The sequence below is a fragment of the Meleagris gallopavo genome, chromosome 6 (assembly GCF_905368555.1).
Source record: "Meleagris gallopavo chromosome 6, MGAL_WU_HG_1.1, whole genome shotgun sequence".
Classification (NCBI taxonomy): Eukaryota; Metazoa; Chordata; class Aves; order Galliformes; family Phasianidae; genus Meleagris; species Meleagris gallopavo.
This window is the reverse complement of record NC_139409.1, coordinates 19,357,809-19,378,291: the sequence shown is the minus strand read 5'-3', so window position 1 is coordinate 19,378,291 and position 20,483 is coordinate 19,357,809. Positions and strand designations below refer to the sequence as shown.

Genomic DNA, 20,483 nt, shown 5'->3' with positions numbered 1-20,483 from the left:
CTAAGTTCCTAGTCCTTGAAATGGGTGGCAGAGGTCTGTGTATGTGTCCCATGAAAAATGTAATCAGTATTTCTTGTTCCAATCAATCTTCTGCTTTTTCTTTTCTTTTTTTTTTTTCTTTCTAAAAATATAGAAAACTTGTGTTAGAGGAATGCTAAGAATAGTTTCTCTGCAATTTTTGTTTGATTTCTGTGATTTTATTTGGACTCCTTCAATAAAATCTTCAGTTATATACTCGCATTTGCTACCACAAGGCCCTTTGTCCATTTATTATACAAACTGTACAGTGTGAACTGAATAATGCAGGTTGAGTGGTGAATGAATGTCTGTAGGACTACTGTCCTATCTGCTGCAGAGTGCTGAGGTTTGGTCATGACAGAAGAAAAATTAATTACGTGTAAGTAATTGTGATTCTGACGTGTCCTAACTTTTACATACCTTCAAGTGCAGTCTTAATTTTCTTTCAATCTAATTCATGTATGTGACATGATCTTTACTGTCATTTGCTTTTAGACTCGTGGTGTTTACATGTGGTCAGATAGAAGGAGGAGCAGATATCATAACTGGGCCAGTGGAGAACCAAATAAGAATGCAGCCTGTGCCTATTTAGATTTGGATGGTTTTTGGAAGACAACATCTTGCAATGAAACATTTTTATCTCTCTGTAAACAATCTGATGGTAGGTTATGAATAGGAAAATTGCATTTAGAAAGGCTGGAATTTCAAGTCCTGTCTTTATTTCAGCAGCAGCAGACCACGTTTTCCTTGGCTTTTATAAACCCGCTGAAAGCTGTCCATCTCCTTAACAGAGTTAATTCCTACTGAATCGCCACAGCTTCCTGGAAAGTGTCCTGAACCAAAGCATGGTAGATCTTGGATTCCCTTTCGTGGCCATTGCTATTATGTTCACACCACTTCTGAAGTAAGCTGGCCTGATGCTTCCATGATGTGTATTCAGATGGGTAAGTGCCTTTTTGTGAGAGCTGCTCTGAAAGAAATGCCTTCTATTTTACCATGTCAACCCATGATGTCAGAGGTGGATATTGGTAGTATGTCAGTAGAAGTTGAACTTTCCTGTCATTATGTTTTGTTATGAACTTGTGATCTAATAATTGGAAACTCTTGGGCTTTAAAGAATTCTTTCACTCCCTCCCCATCCCTTCTTCCACCCCTCCCCATTTTCTTTTTTTCATGATTGTTTACTGAAGTAAAAAATGTATAGTGAGAAATATTACTGAAATTTTTGTATTGGTTATTTGATATTTTAGGTGCTTCTCTGGTTTCCATAGAAGATCCAGCTGAAATGAACTTCCTCTTACTTTACTTGTCTCCACTTGCAAGTGATTTCAGAAAATTTTGGATAGGATTGTTCAAAAATATTGAAGGTAATTATTTCATCATGACCCAGAAGGATTAATAAGTTGACTTTGTCTGTGTACAGCTTGTGTGCATTTACATTTGACAAGTTCCCATCTAAACATCCCTATCTGTTAAAAGAGTGAAAACAGAATCTTCTGTTATGATAATTTATTTAATCAAATAATAAATTCCATATGCAATGTCCTTGGGCCTGGTAGACTAGAAATATTCCCCCAGTTCATCCTCTTCCTATTTAATACTTTTAATTTTAGGGGAATGGATGTGGACAGACAGAAGCGTGGTAGAATTTGTCAACTGGGAGAAAGGAGAGCCAACAATGATTTATGATGAACACTGTGTGGACATGGATGTCTCAAGCGGATCCTGGAGGAACTATTACTGCTCTGTTGACCGCAATTTCATTTGTAAAATCCCAAAGAGTGAGTTCTGAATTCTATCTACTGACTTATTTTGTGAGTAGTTTTTAACTTGCATCAGGCTTAATCGTACATGCACTGGATGCTCTTTGTGGATGGATCTCGATGCATGTGCATCAAAGCCAGGATTAACTTCTGTTATGAAAAATAATGCAGGAGAAGAATCTGAGTCACATTTTTATCTTATCAGTTTAAGAGCACTAATTTTTTGCTATTTGTTGTGCCAAGAACATATCAGTTGGTAAGAGCGTGGAGAAAGTTACATTAGAGTGCAGGAGGCATTGGATGAAGAATAGATGACTAGGTTAGTGATGAGAAGATAGACAAATGGCTAAGCTGAGAGATAGCTGTGCAAATCACTGAGCTTCTGGAGATGAAAGCAAGAGCTGCCAGTAGGACTCGTAGAAAAGAAGCGTGCTCAGTTTAACTGAAAGGCTAAGCAGAAAGTGCCAGTTGAGGGTGGGCAGCGCGGCCCAAATCATTTCTCTGCTGACCCAGGCATAATGAGACCTGCCAAGACTGCCATAGAAAACAATACATTTTATTATTAATGGTGGCCCTGTGATTTTTTAGTTGAATATGTCACAGCCTGAGATGAGGCTCCCTTGTGTGCGCAGCAGTGTTTCATAAAGTGTGAAGGATGTAAATCTGCACATGCATATGTGGAGTGTGCCACATTTTCTCGCATCAGCTGGGAAGTGGTTTGAAAAGGCAAACAGATCCACTTCACATATAATTCACACAACTTGAAACTAATTGAATCTTCTGTTTTTGGATCTGCACATGTTGGCAGGAGAGTCATCCATGAGCTCTGAAGGGCTAGCCAGCCAGGCCTGCAGAGAATTTACTGCATCCCAAGCAAGAGAGAAAGGAAAAAGAAATTACCTAAAAATACAGCTTAAATACTTCTAAGTAAAAATGTGCTTTTCAGTTATTCAAGTATAAAAAATTGAATTCTTCAGAATGAAGAATGGGGACTGTGGAAGTATGAAAACTTTTAACATCTGCCTCCCGAATAAAAGTGTTCAAAGCAACACACAGTGAGACAACAGTTTGGAGTTTTTAGAACAAACATGTTTAACAAAAATAGTTGATAAATTCATCAAGAATTTTTGAAAACAATGTTTTCATATATTTTTTTCATTTCCATTAAGTAAAATGTAATAGGAATACAAAATAACAATTATGTATATGGTATGTATTTTGTATTTGAATGACTACTTGCAAACTGTGTATAATATATATATATTTTAATTTTAAAGTTATTGAAGTTGAACCAACCCATGATTCATCTATCAATCAAGGTAGGTTTTGTAAGCACATTAAAAAGAAATTTCAATAAATTATAGGCATTCATTATTTAGAAGTAAATGAGTTTCATTGAAGTACCCATTTAACTATCACTAGTGATTTCATTTTAAACCTGTTTAAAAGGAGAACTTTTATCTCAAACTGGATGGCTTATTGATATTTTTGTTGTTTTCTGAATAAACTGCGGTATATTATAATGCTGCTTTTGAAAGAAATTTTAGAGAGATTGAGCCCAGTTTTGCTCTATCTATCCAGAATGGGTGTCAATTTGAAGTATAATTGTTCAGTACTTTTCTGGCTGGTTTACTTAGGAAAAAATGTTTGTTGTATGCAGTAGTAATCTCTGTTCATTTGTAGTAATTGTTCTTTGTTTTTCATAGCATCAAAAAGAGAACCTGCTGTTTCATCCTCACATAGTCGAGGTGTGATGATCGTTACACTAATCTTCCTTCTGCTAGCAGGAACTGGCCTTATCGTATATTTTTTCTACAAGAAGAGACACGAACAGACAACTGTTACAGCCAGTTTTGGCAATGCCATATACTGTGGTAGTCCTGATCCTGGAACTCATGAATCAAAATGTCTTGTGACCAATATTGAAGAAAATGAATAGGCAATGGTTTAATAAATAGAGTAAACTTGGACCTCATTGGAAAGGAACTGAAGTACTGGAATACCAGAATTCTGAAGTTAAACTGATTTTCTCCTATGGAAATTCTTGTTCATTTTGCACAGGATACTTCTTGCTTGTACTAGCAGGAACAAGCAATCTTGCAACACTCTAAATCTGCTCACGAACCAGTTCTTGGGAGGACTGTTGAACATACATAAAACCCTGGAGATACACTGTGTAAAGGAGCACTCAGGATGTTCTAGTTGATGCAAGGGTCCTGCATCACCCTTAGATACCAGAATAACTGTACTCATCACAGGAAACAGTGAGAGTAAGTGCCTTAGCATTCTCCAAAAAGTACATCTAGATCTGTAGGAATCCTAGAGATGCCACTCTGATCTTCAGCACAGACTGACAGAATTGTACAGATTAAATGTCAGCTCCAAGATCACTTGGTACACACTCAAGCTGGAGCAGGACCAGCCTCCTGCCCCAGCCAGGTAGCCTGCTCCAATGTTTATACATGCTTCTTGGTAAAGATTGCTTTCTTTGTATCACATCTGAACATCCCTTGTCTTCCCACTTTTGTATAGCGGAAGTCTGCATATCTTTGTCAAGATTTTGGCTGCATATTTTCTATAAAGACCCATTTAGCTAATTGAATATAACAGTCAGGTCTCTCATTAGTTTATTCTCCTGTTTGTTCTGAGACTCTTCTTATCATATATCCATACATCAAGTCTCCCATTCCTCTCAGTGGCCCTTGACTGGACTTCAGTTCTTCCCTGTCCAGCTCCAGCACATACTGATTCATGGAGTCAGACCATCTCAGACTTTGAATCATTGCTATCCTTTCAGCCCCCTACTCTAAGCAATTTTTCACCAACCTCACAATACATGCACTATAGAATGAGAGAGGATTTTGAAAATCCTGCTAAAATCACGGTAAATCACATTCATTTTTCTCCCCTTTTTTGGGGTTTGTAAGCCAATTATCTTTTCATATGAAGTAATCAGTTTGGCCAGGCACAATTCACCCTTTGTAAGTGTGTTCTCACCGCTTCTTCTTTTTCTTGACTTATTTTGTTTCTGGAAATGGCTTCCAAGAGAATTGTTCCATAGCCCTCCTAAGGACTGAGGTCACCTCCTTCAGTCACTGTGCCTTGTCAGAGGTGATAGAGTGATAGACTCTCAGTGACCAAAGCCAGTTCCTTCAGTATCCTCTGATATAACTTTTCAGGTCTCATGAACTTCCAAATATGCAGCTAACATTAGTCCCTAACTCAATCCTTCTGTGTCATGCATAGCACTTTTCTCCACTAGCATATGCTGCTAGCTATTAAAGACCTGTTGAATGTGTGAGGAGTGATTGGTGGCATTGAATACCACTCCTTCTCCTTCATCTGTGGAACCATGTCTTCTTTTTGCTGCTGAAGTATCTATAGAAACCCTTTGTGTTGCCCCTCATTTTCCTGGCTAGTTTCAACCCCAGCTGAGCTTTCACTTTCCTCATCCTGTCTTGGTGTGCCCAGGACATGTCCCTGTTTGTGTGCTGAGTAGCTTGTGCCTTTTTCACCTTCCATACACTAGCCTTTGAGTTTCACCTCAATCAGAAATTTCCTATAAAGACAGGCTTGCTTGCTTCCCTGCATACTTTGTGCCTTGCACATTGGGACAGGCTGTTCTTGAGCTTTAAGGACGTTTTTCTTGAAGATGCAAAAGCTATTCTGGGATCCTCGGCATTTCAATTACCACATCTGGACTTGATTTTCCTTTGAGTCACCATTGTGTAAATTCAGGTCAGAAACCTCCACAATGCAGCTATTACATATTCTCATAGTGGGATTTGTACAGCACATATATGTAATACAGGAGTGATACAATACTTCAGGGTATTTCCTCACAAGTATTCTTTAATCTTATTTTACTGGTCATTTGTAAAATGTCAGTCTTTTCTGAATTAACACATTTTCCTCTTCATATAACTAATATGAGGATTGAAAGATCAGCTAAGTATGAATATATTGTGAATAGAAAGATTTTCTCTTTTAAATAACATAACAGGAATTTCAAAGGTTTCCATGAAAGGAGAATAGACAGGATGCATTATACTAAATTCATAGATGACAAAATTATATAAAATTTCTCATTGAAATTACCAGTGAAGATTTCATATTGTTTTAGTCCATTTCTTCAAAGTCTGAAGCTTGTTATTAGGAAGGCTTTCATAGTTTCAAACCAAATTCTTCCTCTCAAAGTCTTTCAGTTCTGTGAGATTTGTTCAAGACTTCATGACCAAGCCTACATTTCATAGAAGTGTACTGTCTGCTTTCAGAGAGTCTAAAAATATGCAATATTCCCATATAGTCTTTTTAAAAAAAAAAAAAACTTTTCCCATGGATCTTATGTTGAATGTAAACAATCAAATGACTTGAAGCTCTTAGTTTCAAGAAGATCTTTATTTAATTTGTGGGTTTTTTTTTTTTGATATTTTAATCTTTTGACAGATCTTAATCATGTTTAAGTTAAAATATTTTATTGTACATGAAGTATATGTGAATATTTTTGTTCTACTTTGATTCACTAAACAATCATTAAAAAGCTGGTTGTAAGTAAAAGTTTGTGTCTTCTTAAATAGAGCAATTTATCATAAAGGTTAAAGTAATAGAAAAAAGGAGCAGGATTCTTGTAGTTCTACTGAAATAAGCATCTAATTTTCCCAATCTAACATGTTCTTAAACTCCAGTAATGATTTATCTCTACCATCCCACGAAAAAGTATGTCTCATTATTCTTTATTCCTGAAAGTCTACCCTAATAAATATCTGATATTCTTGTAATTTAAGACTATTCACTTAGTGTTCTGCCCTAACGGTTTCCGAATAAGTTTCTTACATATTTGATAGCTCTTATCATGTCTCCTCTCCATACTTTCTGATATTAACACCTGTTTTTCCTTTCTGACTTCACTGGCTATGTCTTCTTAATCGTCAGTTCTTTCAATATTTCTACCTAGAGAAATGGTTACCAGAAATCAATAATCCAAACCCAGGAAATATATCTAATGAGAAATTAGATTGTGACAATTTACAGAGGTTGATAAGCTTTATAAGCTAATAGTCCTGTTGCATTTGTAAGAACTGATAAACTCATGATACCAAGAGTATGCTGTGACTGTAGAAGGCCACTAGTGCGCACAGGAACCAGCAATAGATTGTAAAGCCTGGGCCACACCCAAGACAGCAGTGAGTGTTACCTGATAATGAAGACTGTGATCCTCTAAAGGATGTTCCAGGCACTTTCTGAGAAGCCCCAGTATGGCCTTTGCAGCTGAGGATATGGTTGGGATTGGTTGCCAAATATTACTTCAACCATGTAGCTGTGAGGGACTGTCTGTGGGTGAATTGCTTAAATGAAGGAGTGAATATGTTGTGTCACCAGTAATCTGCTATTCGTAACATCTTGGTGAAAAATAAATCAAACTTTTTCTAAGAAATGCTGGTTATGATCTGCGTTTCCTCCCAGATTGATTTTGTGTCAGTGAAAATGAACTTTACAAGAAACTTTGGTCTATAAATTCAGTTAGAATAGATAAAGAATTGTGAAATGAACTGATGCCTTCAGGCCAGATTCCAGCGGGCAAGAGCTAGTATTTCTGTGGTCAACAGGAAAGGTTTGAACTGCTCCATAAACATGAAGTTGTCCTGATGTCGCTGAATCTGGACACAGGAAAAGCTCAAGTTCCTATTGTCTCTCCTTTGTTGTGTCCTTATCTGACATACCCAGCTTTCTATTGTGGAGAAGCCTCTGGGGTGATGGAAGGAAAAATCTCCCGTAGAGAGGTATAGAGAAAACTGCCTGCAACCCAAGAACACACTGAGAGAAAGCTTAAAGGCAATCAGTTTCTCTGCAGATACCATGGATAGTGGAGAGATTTGCTTGTAGGCAACCTAGCAGAGAATGAAGAAAACCCTTTGGTGTCCTGTTACATGCTTGATTTGAGGAAAAGGTGTCAGTAAATCCACCTGCTGGATTTGGCCAGTTTGGGATCTACCTGCTGGGTGTGAAGAAAGCATGACAAACAAGGAGAAAAGAGGGTATATTGGGTGTATGATTCCTGTGATCAGTAGGGAGAACAAGGGAGAAGAATCAGCCACAATGAGGCAAGTGGAATAATAATGAGGATTTGAATGTACATCTCCCATCCTCCCAAAGATGTCTCCTGCACCCCATCTTGCAAGAAAATTGCTTTTTATTACCAGGCAGAAGGAACAGCTGCCTTTTCTCCTGGCAGTGCTACAACATGTGACGGTGATGGTTGTTAGCTTCCTGTCTGAAAAGAAGTGTCTGATAATGGCACAGTATTATGTGTAATGTGACTTAATGTTGCACTTAAAAACAAGCAACATTTAGGATCTATTCAGAGTGAAATCTGTTTACAAGAAATTTTTAATAGGAAATGGGAAAACAGAAATATGCAATCTCCATACGTTGCAAAAATAACAAATGGCTGGGAAAGAAGAGACTGACTTGCTTTTGGCTAATTATTTCCCAAAGCAGCTACATTTAAATTGTACAGCATTAAAGCTGTTCCTTTTTAGTTGGATTAAAACTAAAATAGAATTGATTGTGCCATTAAAGGCTATCTGCATTATAATTACTGAAGATGTGAAATTTAATTGTAAAAAAATTTAGCAGAGTAGAAAAGTAGGGAAGGGATTTTAAATAAAGGAAGCTAGAAATAAGATAAAAAGGAAGGACTTCTTTGCATGAAAGCTATTTTTATTCAGCTAAAGAGTCACAAACTTAGCATGGGGACATAGCTTTGAGCAAGACATTCAACCAAACAACTTCCAGCGGTCCCTTGCTGTATAGTTCTGCAGTCAGCAGAGGTATACAGGATTGTACAAACAGGAGCCAGTTCTGCACGTGGTGTGAGCAGCACAGAGCTCCATCCACCTGGAGTCTGGGACGGGGAATCACCCTGGAACTTATGTTGGATATACTGTGTGTGTTGCATGAACCGTCAAGGACTTCTTGAAATGGCTGCAAATCAATGTCTGTAGTGTGCCCCAAAATGGCAGAAAGGGTTGATTGAAAGTAAGGATATGATATGTGATGAATTATGCTCATGAATGGTGACAGTGTCTCGCATAAAATAGCAAAGAAAACATAATCTTCATGGAAGCTTTTCAGAACAAACTTGAGTTTGATAGACTGTTTGATAGAAAATGGGCAAGATTACTGAATATGTGGGTAGGAGCCCAAATTGAGCTTGAATTCACATGGCATGTGAATTCACATGGCATCGCAAATATAGAAATTCAGAGAAGTTGTTAACTTTACTTGCAGTGATGAGAACAGCTTCTACAAAAGTATGCCCTGATGGACACTGTGCCCACTTAGGTGAATGTTTAGAGATGTTAGCTGGAGGCATTGGCGGCAGAGGATGCTGCCTTGTGTAGTCTTGTAGTTGGGAACTGGCTGTGACTCAAATCTAAAGTTTTACCCAAGGCTTTCCAGCTACCTACAGATATTTCAGATAAATTGACCAGTTTTGCGATCCTGTGAGTCATGACATTAAGAGCTGAAAACATTTTTACAGGTATCTGTTAGATTTTGTAACACCATTATGTAGTTCAGGTGTGGGAATTAGAGGATGTGTGATTTGCCTGGGAGGGAGCAGAGCCTGACCTATTGCATAAGCTGGGAATGAAAGACTAACCTTTCACTTTTCCTGTGTCCGGAAATCATAGAACCTTTGTGCAGCGTAGAATTTTCTAACTCACTACAGAGATTCTGGTTAGTCCACAGAAATCTGGCTGGAGACTGCCGGTTCCTTTCACAGATGTCTGTCAAACTGATGGTTTTACACACTGATTCTCAATTATTTTTCACTTTCTCTTCCATCCTCTTAACTTTCATTAGTTGCAGAGATGGGAATGGCAAGATTCAACTCAGCAAATTTGCAAGTTTCCTCTTTCTCTAATATGTATATATTAATATACATAATATATATATTAATGAAGAATTATCTAGTGTTTGGTTAATGATGCAAAAGAGCACTTGGTTACTCTGTATTAGATAACTCCATGGGATATTGACACTAGTAAGTGTAATACAGTCTTCCTGCCTGAAAAGTCCAGGTTGGGCAATTTTTCCTCGAACATATAGGTGCCTGGAGAGGTTTAAAGTAGAAAATCCTGAGAGATTACCCTAATCTGTAGGGGCCAATCTAGCCCTGGGACCCTGGTCCCAGCTCCATACAGCTTGTGTGGATAGCAGTAACACACTGCAAACTAAATGAACTAAACTTGCCCTGAAAGTCTGAGCTGTATATTCTAAATACGAATGTCACCTCTGTAGCTCTTTTCAGGCTTATAACTAGAGAGCAGATGCCAAGCTGCCTAAATATGGATAGCTTTAGGTATGGGTCCTAGGTTTGGTTCAGTCTCTTTCTCCCTAAAACAGACAGTTCTGTACAAATGGAGTAGCCAAAGTTGCATGCCTAACACAAGTTCAGGCTAAGTAAGGTGCTATCTTCAGGAGAAAATAGTCTTGAAAAGTATGTAAACTGTGCTGATTGATGGCCGAGCCTAAGACAAACCAGCTCCTCTTCCCAGACAATTACAAGTTCAACCCCAAAAGAAATCAAAGAAGAAAAACCTGCATAATGCCCAGACTATGTCTGGAAGAGCTGTGACAGATTTAGAAGCTCTTCAAAACAAAGAAATCTGGAAACTATTTCAGATTGAAGTCAGATCTTGAAGCAATTCACAGAGCTCCTTTCACTCTCTGAGAACTACTGTGTGTAACTGCCCAGGAAAAAACTGAGGCATACAGATTTTTTAATTATTTTTCAGTTAAAAGATTTCTTTAGTAACAGTCCATGTGAATGTTTGTTCTATCTCCTGTGCTGTTAATTATGAATGGGACCTTGGTGTACGGATGGACAGTCAGCTGAATATAAGCCAGCAGTGTGCCCAGGTGGCCAAGAAGGCCAATGGCATCCTGGCTTGTATCAGGAATGGTGTGGTGAGCAGGACAAGGGAAGTCATCCTGCCACTGTACTTGGCACTGGTGAGGTCCCACCTCAGTACAGTTTGGGGCAGCTCAATACAGAAAGGACATTGAGATGCTGGAGCAGGTCCAAAGAAGGGCAACAAGGCTTGTGAAGGGCTTGGAGAATATGCCCTACAAGGAGAGACTGAAGGAACTGGGGCTGTTAGTCTGGGGAAAAGGAGGCTGAGGGGAGACCTTACTGCCCTCTTCCAATATTTGAAAGGTGCTTACAGTGAGAGTGAGGCTGGTCTCTTTTCATTGGTGGCAGGTGTCAGGACGAGGGGAAACGGCCTCAAGTTGTGCCTGGGTAAGTTTAGGCTGGATATCAGGAAAATCTCTACAGAAGGGGTTGTTAAGCACTGAAATAGACTCCCTGGGGAGGTGGTTGAGTCACCATTCCTGGATGTGTTTAAAAGCCATTTGGATGTGGTGCTCAAGAACATGATTTAGCAGTGGGTTGTTAGGGTAGTATGGTTAGGTTGTGGTCAGACTTGGTGATCTTTAAGATGTTTTCCAACCTGAGCAATTCTATGATTCTTTGATTCTATGAAATGTCTTTACCAGAAAATAGATTTGATACAATTGCAGTTGGCAGGTATATAAGAGGGGATGAAGACAAAGACTTCCTTCTAGGTTGATGAAGAAAGAAGAAACTTCAGTTTCTTCAGAAGGAACTCTTCCACCTTCATACAGACTGACAGACTGGTCAGGCCCCAAGTGTCAAATATAAAGTTTTTGGAGTTCATTAGTCTGCAGGGTGGGGAGAAATTTTTTGCCAGCCTTTCTGCTTCAGTAAGTTTGTCTTGCATATTCAAGTCAAATCTCACACTTGAATATGGTAGAGAACATGAAGAAAGGGATTTAAGATCTATAGAAAATTGAAGTATTATCCCATGGAAAATATTTTGAAGCATTTTTATTTTTTTATTTTTCTGGAATGTGCTATATGTTTTTGTTTGCTTTTTAATTTTTTTTTATAAGGAAGGAAAAAGTGATAAAGCAAAGGAAGAAAACAATGACCATCATAGAGATAAAATGAAGGGCAGAGATCTTTTTACAGTTATTTTTATAACTACATACTGACATCAAGGAAGTATGACTGGACAAGTTATTTTATCTTACAGAAGTCATGCATGATAACAACAGTCTAAATTTGTGTTTTGATCGCTTACAACAATTACTGATAATCAGTTAATGAGGAGCAACTAAAAGGTAATACAAAATGTGGATGAGTGTAGCTTAAAACTAGCAGTCGCGGAGCATACATCAGCCTGTTGTACCTCAGCCAAAATATTGAGATTCAAATGCTCTTGGATCATCTTGCCTAGGGAATGTCTGCAGCTGTGATATGACTTTCAGGTGCAAGCCTCCTAGGTGGGCCCTTCATCTCCTGGAAGGCGGTGTCTGTGGCTCCACTGCTGGAAAACCTTGCGTTGTAGTTTAACCTGGCAGCAGCTCAGCACCACTCAGCCAACGATCACTCCCACACACCCCTCCAAGAGTTCAACAAAAACACAACCTATAGACTGAGATTAAAAAAAAAAAAAGAGAACTCACTGAGACACAAGAGGAAAATTTAAAAAAAAAATGCAATTATCATCACCTACCAACCAATTCACAGCAACAATACAATGCCAATTCCCTGGGCTTAATTCAGGCACCTGTCGTGTCCCCACCCCAGCCTTGATTCCACACCATAGAGGCAGTGGGTCTTTCCCCACAGAGTGGTCTGCTTCTGGTTGCGCTCCCATCACTCAGCAACAGTCTTAACAGCAGTGTGTTATTAATAGTGTTTTGGCTCTTATCAGAATATCCTGGAGATTAATTTTGCTGAAAGAGAGACAACTGAGTTTAGCTGACTTCTGATAACTGCTTATCTCTTTTGTTTTTATAAAGTGTTTCACTAAATAATCTGTCCAAGTACTAAATTTTTAATTATTTTTTTCCCTGATTCTGAACTCTCCCTTGTTAAACAGTTTCCATTGTTCCTTTTTCCTGTACTTCCTGTCATTTCCTGGGTAGGAGAGTTTATGACCTTTCTCCATATAGTGATGTTTTATATCTTTGAAGATTGTTATTTGGTGCTCTTGTCTTCCCTCCTCTGGACAAAGTTCTTTCTGCATCTCCTCAGAGGCTATGTAATTATTCTGTCTTTTTGGGCTTATAGTATTCCTTTCAAGAAGAAAAATTACTAGGTTTAATGTTAGTTCTACTTCTCCCTCTATTAAAGTTCTCTTTCTACAAAAAGAAAGCAGATAGGTTTGTAAAAGGCACAGATGATGAAGAGTAATTTTAGTTTATATAACAGACGTAAGGGAGGATTTTTGAAAACAGAAGACAGTGTCTGATTTCATGGATGATGTAATAAAGTAGACATGCAGAGTGTTGAGGTGTTAATTTAGAGTTTGCACAGGCAAGGTGTAAAGTTGGTTTAGCCTCAGAGGTTTTTTTTTTAAGTATGCTAGACTGATACTAAACATTTCAAGAAGTAAAGCTCTGATAATGGTCTGGTCACTACTTCTGTTGAATTTGTAAACATCAGCTACCTGGGTGAGTAAAATAAGTTACTCAAAGCGTGCTTTGGGGTGTGTCTCCTTAAAGAGTTTAAAAAGTAATTATGTAGATTAGATATTCCTATCAGATTAAGAGAACTTCTTAATTCTTGGAAACATTTCCTGTACATGACAAGGTCACTGATATTTGTTACTTGTGCTTGACAAATCTAAGTTAGAAGAAAAACAAGGGGATTCTCAAGATTTGTATGTTAGTGAAATGCTATGTAACACAAAAGTGTAATGTTTAAATCTTGCTTCTTTGAATCATACAGCATATAGTAAGTCCAACAACTTTCTTGTTACTCATAATAACAAAGGCTAGAGAAGTAGATATTTAAGGAATATCTCCTTGTATCAGACAAAATCCTATGCTATTTCTCATTATCCTTTACTGAAATTAGTGTAATACAAAGTTTCTCCCTCTTATAACAAATTAAACAAAACAAAATTAAAGTTATTGTTAAATCCAATTTAGGCACTTTTTTCCAGAGTTCACAGACCTTATGCATCTTGTGTCATGTCTTGAATATTACTGTTAGTGACTTAATGTTACTACATGAAATATTTCGCATTAGTCTTAAGACAAGCGTAGAAGGTAAGGCTTATTTAATTTCAGTATGCATCTTTTCATTTCTGTTTGTTGTTTTTTTTTTGTTGTTCTCAATGTAGTTAACACCACTGACCATTCTGTCACAAATCACTTTGCTTGTGAAGGTTAAAACAGTGAGAACTTGGTGTTTTTTTGGCTTCTTCATGTCACTGCAGTACTTCATGGACCTCTATTTTGTTTGCATTTTGTTTTCCTTGTTCTCGTATATTTGTGGAGCACAGGACTTTTCCTTAATTTGTAGTAAATTCTAGATTTGAAAAGACTAAGGTTTTTTTTTTATTATTTTCTGCATTGTATTGCTGCTAGCATGATACAGGCCAGGTCATATGGAGTAAGTAATTAATCTAACTAAAAACTGACTTTCATAGCATTTTTTATAGAAAATGTAAGGCAATTTCATGAAAATAAGATAACTGATTTTTCAGAAAAAATTGTCTTTTCAGATCTTTGTGTAGTGAATTTAATATTTCCTACTCTGGCTAAAAATGAAGCAAAAACTTTTAATGATTTCACTTTCTAATTAGTGAAGATTCATTTCACAATTCCATTTTAAATTTCATTTTTTTATTTATGTGTTGCCAAGTGTATTTTTAAAATGTCTGTTGTCTGTATGGTACCCACACGTGCAGTCTCCAGCTGTGCATAATGTACTTAAGACGTGAGGATGTTTCAGTTATTCTCTTCTGAGACATTTTGGTAACTACTTATATATATAATGACTCTTATTCATAAAAAGCAGATACAGATTCTACTTCTTTAGAAAAAGTCAATAACATTCTTTCTCAAACAATGTTTAAACTCATTTTTCCCCAGGGAAACTTCTGATTCTCTCATTCATGTTGATGTTGCCTTTCTGCTTTTTCTCTTCTTGCTCTGCTGTTGCTTTCACCAGATATGTACAAAAATAAAGAAATGAATGCAGTAGAACCGTATTTTCAGTCCAATTATTTTTTTCCCTTTGTTAGTTCTTATTTTGACCCATATGGATTTTATTGTTTGAATTACTGATAAACAGCAGCTTTAAACTGATGCCTTTATGAGACTGAATGAAATGCCAGACAGCCACCTGTCTTTCTTGCTATCTTCTACCCAGGAAAATAACAAGTAACAAAGGCTGATTTCATCTCTATATGAAGATGGGGAGACTTACCTTGGTGTTAAGTGATCCTAAGAATCTTTGCTGTTGAAAGATCTCAGAATGTTTTATGGGATTGATATATAGGTCATTTTATATCACTGTAGCTTCCAGTGAACACCTGGCATCAATGTTCAGCAGATTATTGCAAAATAACCACTATCTTGCTCCAGTTATTTGTTTAGGTATGCTGAGATATAGAGTGCTATTTATGCTGTGCTATTATTTTTCTCAACTTTTGAACGATGAAAAATTTAATGAACTTATTTGAGATTTCCAGATGAACATTTAGCAACTTGGCTTTTACGCTATTAGTAAACAATCTGTTATGGGATTGGTGTCTAGGACGTAGATCTAACAACTAATGATACAGCTTCCCTGAATTTGAGGGAAAAGAGAATTGACTATATTCATGAGAAGAGGTACAGCTTTGTTTTATAGGCTGGTTCTGAACTTCTAGGTGAGGACTGGACAATTTGTGCCCTATGGACAGAAGCAGCTTGTTAGTAGACCAAGCACTGCTCTTGTGGTGGGGCTGTCCCATGAGATGAAGGCAGCTGACTTTGGCAGATTGCATAGGTGCCATGGGACAAGAACACAGTGTCACCTTCTGTACGCCACTCCCCAAGGTGCGTTTCTGGTGTCTTGCAGTGAGCAGGAGCTGTCAGGTAAAGGTGACAAAGCTCCTTTGGCTTTGTTCTTCCTCATAGTCTATTCTCATGGGTTTTGATGGCTCTGAGCAGCAATTTCACTCAAGAACCAGAACAGCACCCTGTAATCCTGGACACAGTGGAAAAGACTCGAGTGCTCATTCTGCTCATGAACCACATGTTTGCTGTACTGCCAGGTGTCTGGCTGTGTTGGTTTGAGGATCAACAGAGCTAAGTGAAGGGACAGTTCCCTTTTTGTGTTTATGTTTTTGCACAGCGTCCAACTGAGAAGAAGGAGGAATGCCTCTTGGTTTTGTGCCATACAAGTGCCTGAATAAAATGAGGCTCCTGATAGAATAAATGACAACATATCTTTTATATAAATAGGCCATGAGGAAATACTGTCTGTCTGAGACATAACAGTTCAGGCTAAAGAAAGCTTTGTACTTCTAGGCAAGATGTTTGGCAGTAGATTAAAAGACTTAGGAAAAAGAGTAATGTCAAATATCTTTTCCAGAAAAAGGTGTTGGCTTTGTCATTTATAGTATATTTTGTCACTATCTGAAAAAGAAAATTCTGTTAACTTTGCTCTTAACTTCCTAATATCCGAACCATTTCCTTGTAATTTCTAATTTTGTAATTCAATTTCTCCTTTTTATTTTAATCTTGCAAACCTGCTCAGAGAATTAAATCTCTTGCCTTGTCTTTCTGCTGAGAAACCAAGTAGAAACAACTCTGTTTAGGAAATGTAATCGTCTTGGCAGCAAAGAGAAGATGATGCCAAATTTCTTTGCTATCGCACTGCTAACAGCTACAGAATAAGTATACTATTACACTTCAAATAATATCTTCATACAACAGATTGATATTTTTTTTTTCCCATTTAACAGTTTTTCTAAACAAAACAAAATATTTACCTATAAAAAACTACTGTGATAAAGTCAGGCCTTGATGTAACTAGAGAGACATCTGCTGTGGTTTGGAGAGGAGCACTGCTTCTTCCAGATTTACGTATGATCAGAAATCAAACTGCTGGGTGCATATTCTGTGATCGGAGCAAGATCAGGTACGTGCCATTTCTTGAAACCATGGCTGGCTATTGGGATCAATGCCTGACAAGATTTGCCTACTCCACAGGAAAAACAGGGACTGATTAGAAAGTGAGATATTCTTCAGGAAGATTCGGGTGTTGGTATCCAAGTTGTATTGCTGCAGAAATCAAAGTCAGTAGGTTAATGTGAAGGAGAGTCAGAAGGAAAGGAATTCTAATAATTTTATACACAGTGAATTTCACTGAAATCCTGGTCCTTTAAAATTCAGTCCTGTCACACATGAAAATGCAAGACCAGTGTGTTTTCCTGAAGGAGTTTCTTCACTGTGTAATGAAAGCTGAGGCTGCATTTCTCTGTGGTGTTTCACTGTTGGTTTAATCCCGTGAGCTCCATGGATGTTTCTCCAGGAGAGAGAACAGCAAAGTACTGATATAACCTTCGGTCTATCACCTGCTTTCTCAAAGCAGCACAGTGTGCCATCAGAGGCAATATTAGTGCTGTGTGGTCTTTTTTTTTTTTTTTTTGAAATACAGCATGTGACAGAATATTTCCTCATTTAGCACTCAGGGCTTTCTCTTCAGCCTAAGAAACCGAGAAGCACTACTCACTGTCCTCGCTTCAGCGAGGCTTCGTTATCAGCAACACTCATTGTATGGCTTTTGGTGGAAGGAAGAAAAGAAAGCAACACTTGCAATGAGGTTCTCCAGGTTCTTGTTTGTTCTTACTCTCATTCACGGTGCTTTGCAGCTGGAAGGTAAGTGCCTTCCTCTTGTCTTCTGTAACGCTGTGTGTGAAAGGCTTATTTGGGGAATTCATTAGTGCTAGTAACACAAATGAAGTAATATCTACATGAAATAGTTGGATTACATTTGGGAAGTTATGGAAGACTTGCAGTGACAATATAACTTCCATCTCTTTTGTTGCACTTCTCTCGCAAATGTTAAGCAGTGAACTTTTGCAGAACCAGATGTCTCCTGAGTAAAATTGTTTGTTATGGATTGCCTCACAGTTCCTGTTCTTCTTAATTGTACGTGGTATCACTGCAGGGGCTGAACTGCATTATACTGTGTATTATAAATTAAACTGATTTGATTTTTTTGCAAGCTTTTAAAATTAATTTACTTTTTTCTTAATGCCTTCTTTAATATATATGATACTCAGTGATCAAAAGATGTATCATGGTTCCCAACTGGTTATGAATCCCATAACTCTGGAGTGCTGCTTTCTCATATGATATTTGATTTCCCAATGCCATTCCTAGTTGCCATGGCTCACGGTAGACGCTGCAGGTCCTACAGGTCAGCAAGGCTCAGGAATCTTTTGTGAGACCTGGAGTGGTTCACCCATACCTATAGTAAAAGGAGAAAAAAATCTGGATTCTGTGGGGAAAATCAGTGGCTCAGCAAAAATGACTGTGACAACTGTAAGATGTGGCAGCATGAGAAAAGTTTGTGGAGGCCAGAGATCAGCAAGACTGCGCATCTGAGAACACATGGAAATGGGGTGATAGTGACAGCAGTTTGTGTGAGGGAATTCTCATGGCTAATATAAATAAATCCAACAAGATATGCTTAGCTCTCCTGATGCTGCTGGCTGCCACTAATCTACAATATAGTGATATACAGTAAAGAAATGCAAATTCAGTTATCTATTTTATTGTTAAAAAACAATAAAATTGATGTTGCATTGGGCTTCATTCAAAAATGTTTTTATTTGATATGAAAGCAATGACTCCTACTTTGTGTGGATAGGAAGCAGAATATGCCACTTACATTAATTATACTATGCTTTCCATTGTTTTGTTTTACAGACACTGAAATATTTTTAATATATAATAAGGTCAGCAAACTCTGTCTTCAGGCTTCTATTGCACAATCAGTTAGAACTGCCACTTGCCATCAAGACAATGAATCGCAAAAATTCACGTGGATTACTGATCATCAGCTCATGAGTGTGAGACTGAACTTATGCTTGGGTGTTCCACTGAAGGAAGATGAGGTTGCGATCACCCTGTTCCCATGTAACCAAACAAGTGAGCTGCAGTGGTGGGAATGTAGAAATGAAAGCCTTCTTGCAATCCAGGGAGAAGACTTGTTTTTCAGTCCTGGCAAGGAAGAACATGATAATGTTGTATTAAAGAAGCAGTTGAGTCCAAAGAATAATTGGAAGATCTTTGGAACCATTGATGTTTTATGTTCCCAGAGATATGAAGGTACAGAAAATTGGGTTTTTACTCCATTGCTCTAATTTCTTTGTGAGTGTTAGAGTGTTTTGAATCTTTAGCTCTGAATATTCTGATTCCTTCAGTAACAATCAGCATTTTAGAAAATAACTGTACTGGGAGAGTTATACTTGAATTTAATTTTGTATCTTTTGTAACGTATTATATGTGTTTTATATAATACATATATAATGTACTATATATACACTGTAATATTTTAGTAGTGTTATAGTATTATAATATCATAGTATATTATAGTCCATAATTAGCTTCGCAGAATAATAGAACAGCTTAGATTGGAAGGGATCTTAAAGCCTACTCAGTTCCAATCCTCTGCCATGGTCAGGGCTGTTCCCCACTACATCAGGCTGTCCTGGACCCCATCCGTCCCTGCCTTGAACACTCCAGGGCTGGGGTATCACAGCTTCTCTGGGCAGCCTGTGCCAGTGCCTCATCACCCTCTGAGTAAAGAATTTCTTCCTAACATCTGATCTGCACCTCCCCTCTATTAGTTTAAAGCCATTCTCACTATCGCTGTCAGACTGTGTAAAAAAGCTAGTCTCTATTTGCTTATAAACTCTCTTTTAAGTACTGAAAGGCCACATTAAGGTCCTCCCAGAGCCTTCTCTACTCCATGCTGAACAAGCCTATCTCCCTCAACCTTTCTTCATAGGAAAGTTGCTCCAGCCCTCTGAGCATCTTCGTGCCTCTCCTCTGGGCCTGTTCCAACAGCTCTGATTACTCTAATTTGCTTTTCCACATAGTGATACATGTGAAAGCTAATATGGAGATAACTTAGAGATGCAATTTAGCAATTAATATAGCATTTTTGACAGTTTACATTATCTTCTATACTACTGTTATGCCTTTGTCTTTTCAGAGACTTTTACACTGCTAGGAAATGCTTTTGGGGCACCTTGTGTGTTCCCTTTCATGTACAAGAAGCAGTGGTATGCAGAGTGCACGAGTGCTGGCCGCTCAGATGGCTGGCTCTGGTGTGCAACGACTGCAGACTATGACACAGACCAGCGATATGGATTTTGCCCAATAAAAAGTAAGTTATCTGTTTCCCTGCAGTTCTCATTAGCTAATCAGAGCTAGCAGAGTGTCAATATCTTTATAATGACGCATAGTTTACATCAACAAATTGTACTGTATTGCTACATCCTACAGCACCCTACACAAGGAAGTAACACGTTGCATAAAGATTTGAGGAAAACTGATTGAAGAGTAAAATAGCATGCAGTTCCCATTAATTGTGGTGGTCTTTCTGAGCAGCAAGATAACTTTGAGTTCCTCCTTTCCCAGGCAAGATACATTCTCTGATCACTGTACAACTCTTTTCTGAGGACCCCCATTGTGATGGATATGGGCATAAATATAAGTGCTGTAGGAAGCATAATGATTAAGCTAACATGTTTTTAATCTGCATATATATCTATATGTATATATAAATATGTATATATATTTGCTTAAGTG

General features: G+C 37.9%; 2 protein-coding genes across 3 annotated transcripts in view; both read left to right on the top strand.

The window, feature by feature from the left end:
• The window catches only part of LOC100545269 (macrophage mannose receptor 1-like), a 28,067-nt gene extending 21,729 nt beyond the window's left edge, over positions 1-6,338 (top strand). Inside the window, exons 25-30 of the mRNA XM_085227313.1 lie at positions 514-679; positions 810-962; positions 1,269-1,385; positions 1,632-1,799; positions 3,059-3,100; positions 3,488-6,338. Of these exons, the coding sequence (XP_085083439.1) occupies positions 514-679; positions 810-962; positions 1,269-1,385; positions 1,632-1,799; positions 3,059-3,100; positions 3,488-3,720 (879 nt within the window). The 3' untranslated portion in view covers positions 3,721-6,338. The remainder of the gene's footprint in view (positions 1-513; positions 680-809; positions 963-1,268; positions 1,386-1,631; positions 1,800-3,058; positions 3,101-3,487) is intronic.
• A 10,845-nt stretch (positions 6,339-17,183) lies between these two features.
• The window catches only part of LOC100545114 (macrophage mannose receptor 1-like), a 29,309-nt gene continuing 26,009 nt past the window's right edge, over positions 17,184-20,483 (top strand). For both annotated transcript variants that reach the window (XM_031553904.2, XM_019616409.3), the window contains exons 1-3: positions 17,184-17,537; positions 18,594-18,995; positions 19,885-20,058. In XM_031553904.2, coding sequence (XP_031409764.1) covers positions 17,477-17,537; positions 18,594-18,995; positions 19,885-20,058 — 637 coding nt within the window. In that variant the 5' untranslated portion in view covers positions 17,184-17,476. The remainder of the gene's footprint in view (positions 17,538-18,593; positions 18,996-19,884; positions 20,059-20,483) is intronic.